Genomic DNA, 2,333 nt, shown 5'->3' on the forward strand with positions numbered 1-2,333 from the left:
AAATAAGTTGTTGAGTCAGTGTCACAATCCAAGCCAAGTTGGGTTTGATCTGTTAGTGGCTTTAAAGTTTGGTCCCTACCGGTGTAGGTGATATCGCTACTCGAGACGGGTTTGGGTTGAGTCTGCTTGGCCCTTTGGTGCACCTGCCAACCCGAGTAAGTGAAAAAAAGTGCAACCAACCAAGCAAAGCCCAATCTTAACGTTCTCAAGGAAGAGGATCTCCGATCAGGTGCAATGTGATCACACTTGCACTTATGACCCTCCATCTGCAGGCTGTATTCCAATGATGAGATGGAGCAGCACCACTAAAAGTATGCAATCATCCTCAAGGGAGGTGAATTTCATACAAAGCCGTCGACATCACAGACTGGAGCAGCCAGCTAATTATGAATGGAAAGCCACATGGGTCGGTCCTCTACGCGGTATTGAATTTGCTTTCCAGTGCTCAAACTATCCACAAAACACTCCCATATATACCATATGTATTTAACCACGCCATTGCTTTGTCTGCTCCGCATCCTTACTGGCTTCTCTGTTTTTTTATGTAACGCAGGAAACATTGCCAAATTCGTGAACTAGGGTAAGTTCACGAACTTGGGCGTGATTGTTGCTACTTCATGAACTTGATCACGTTTCAGGAATTCGTGAAAAAGGCACTGTCCTCTGTCTCCACAGCAAACAGATTTTCACCTATCTCCGGAATTTAAGAAACAAAAGAAAAAGAAAAAAAAAAGGTCACGGGCAAAGTCAGTCTTTTTGTGGAAATCCAGCAGACATACTTATCCTGTCGATTATATAACAACAAGATAGAACACGACGACCCAAAAAGGAAGAAAAAGAAGAACGCAAACCAACGACAGTGCCCTCTTGTTCTACAGTAGAAGTAGAAATTAAAAAACAAAATAAAAATATAAGAGTGATTGTTCAGTACTTGGTCTTGTATTTACAGTCGGATTTCTCGACCGTCCGATTCCGGACATCGATGGAGAGCTCGCAGGTCGTGTAGGATACAAGGTGGATTTTGAACATCTTGAGGATGGTGACGGTGCCGGAGATCTTGGTGAAGGCGGTCATGGGGAGGCTGCCGGATACGACGTCGGAGTAGACGTCGGAGGAGTCGGAGATGAGCCGGTCGGCGAGGATGGTGAGGACGGAGCGGGTCTCGATGGTCTGGCCTGGAAAAATCTCGCCGGCAGGGATGTCGGCCTCGCCCACAAGGCGTCCCCTGTAGTAGAGCAGCGAGGAGCTGTTGTGGTACTTGAAGCTGACACGGTTGGGGTTCTTAACGGAGATGCCGAGATCGAGGGTGACGTTGAGGTCCACCGACAGCCTCTGCAGGTTGAAGGAAGCGCGGACGCCGCTGACGTTGATGGAGTTCACGGCCGTGACCGCGTGCCTCGCCCTGAACACCGTGAGCCCCAGCATCAGCATGATTCCGAAGAACGCGAAGAACACGAATATGCATCCGTAGAAGCACGCCTTCCTTCTCTCCTTCTTCTTCTTCTTCTTCTTCGCTACCTCCTCCGAATCGGTTCTGTTCTTGTTCTTCTCGGTGTGCAGAGAATCCATCTAAAAGTTATACTACAAAGATGATGATGATGATGATGAAAAACAAAACAAAACAAAACAACAAAAAGGAAAAGCAGCGGCGGATTACATTGAGAGGGAGATGATCGGAAGAGGAAGGGGCAGATATATTCCTACCTGAGCTGCTGCCTTTGGTACTGTTTCTGTTTATTTTATTGGTTTTATCGTCCAGGCCGGGCTTCAACTCAATGGTGTTGATTTTGTTGTTATTACCGTATCCGATATCTAATCTAAATGTAAACGAGTGGGAAACTACGCTTACCTTGGAGATGGCGGTGCTCATCGTGATCTCCGATCTCGTCTGTTGATTGATGTTATAGATCAAACCGCTAGGACGCAACGCTGAGGCTGGAATCGTTGCTGAGCTGTGGTGGGTCCAGATTGGCAAAAAGGGTGTGACTCGGACTGAATAAGCACCCAAATTGTGGTTAGGTAGGTTGGGCCTGGAGGCTTAAAAGCGTGGGGCCACTTCTCACACTAACCGTAGGGAGAGGGAGAGAGGGAAGTCTTGGTTTTGTCCGTTTGGCCTTGAGAGATTCCATTTGGGTTGAGAGTTGAGACCCGGGTGTGACTTGGCCCTGCTTACATAACATACTAGTTATTATGTTGCACATGTGAACCACAATTCACGTCGGCTGCAGTTGTCAGTTGTGACATATGGGTCTAACGGAACCCATACATTGGTCCTCGATGGACTTTGACACCATTTTTGATTAATTAATTTAATTATTTTTTAGCCACTTAAG

At 46.9% G+C, this 2,333-nt stretch overlaps 1 protein-coding gene across 1 annotated transcript; it reads right to left on the reverse strand.

Annotated features, from left to right (window-relative positions):
* Positions 1-753: 753 nt before the first annotated feature.
* LOC149844323 (uncharacterized) lies at positions 754-1,758 on the reverse strand. The gene is made up of 2 exons (XM_090002141.1): positions 1,658-1,758; positions 754-1,569 (listed from the first exon to the last, which is right to left on the reverse strand). Exon 2 carries the CDS (start codon positions 1,567-1,569, stop codon positions 925-927), a length of 645 nt encoding a protein of 214 aa, XP_089858267.1. The 5' UTR covers positions 1,658-1,758; the 3' UTR covers positions 754-924.
* Positions 1,759-2,333: the final 575 nt, after the last annotated feature.

Source organism: Nuphar pumila, chromosome 3 (assembly GCF_984573655.1).
Source record: "Nuphar pumila chromosome 3, dmNupPumi1.hap1.1, whole genome shotgun sequence".
In the NCBI taxonomy this organism is placed as follows: Eukaryota; Viridiplantae; Streptophyta; class Magnoliopsida; order Nymphaeales; family Nymphaeaceae; genus Nuphar; species Nuphar pumila.

Bases quoted from the DNA above. Each gene is read 5' to 3' on its own strand.
- LOC149844323 (XM_090002141.1), bottom strand. From the start codon at position 1,569: ATGGATTCTCTGCACACCGAGAAGAACAAGAACAGAACCGATTCGGAG.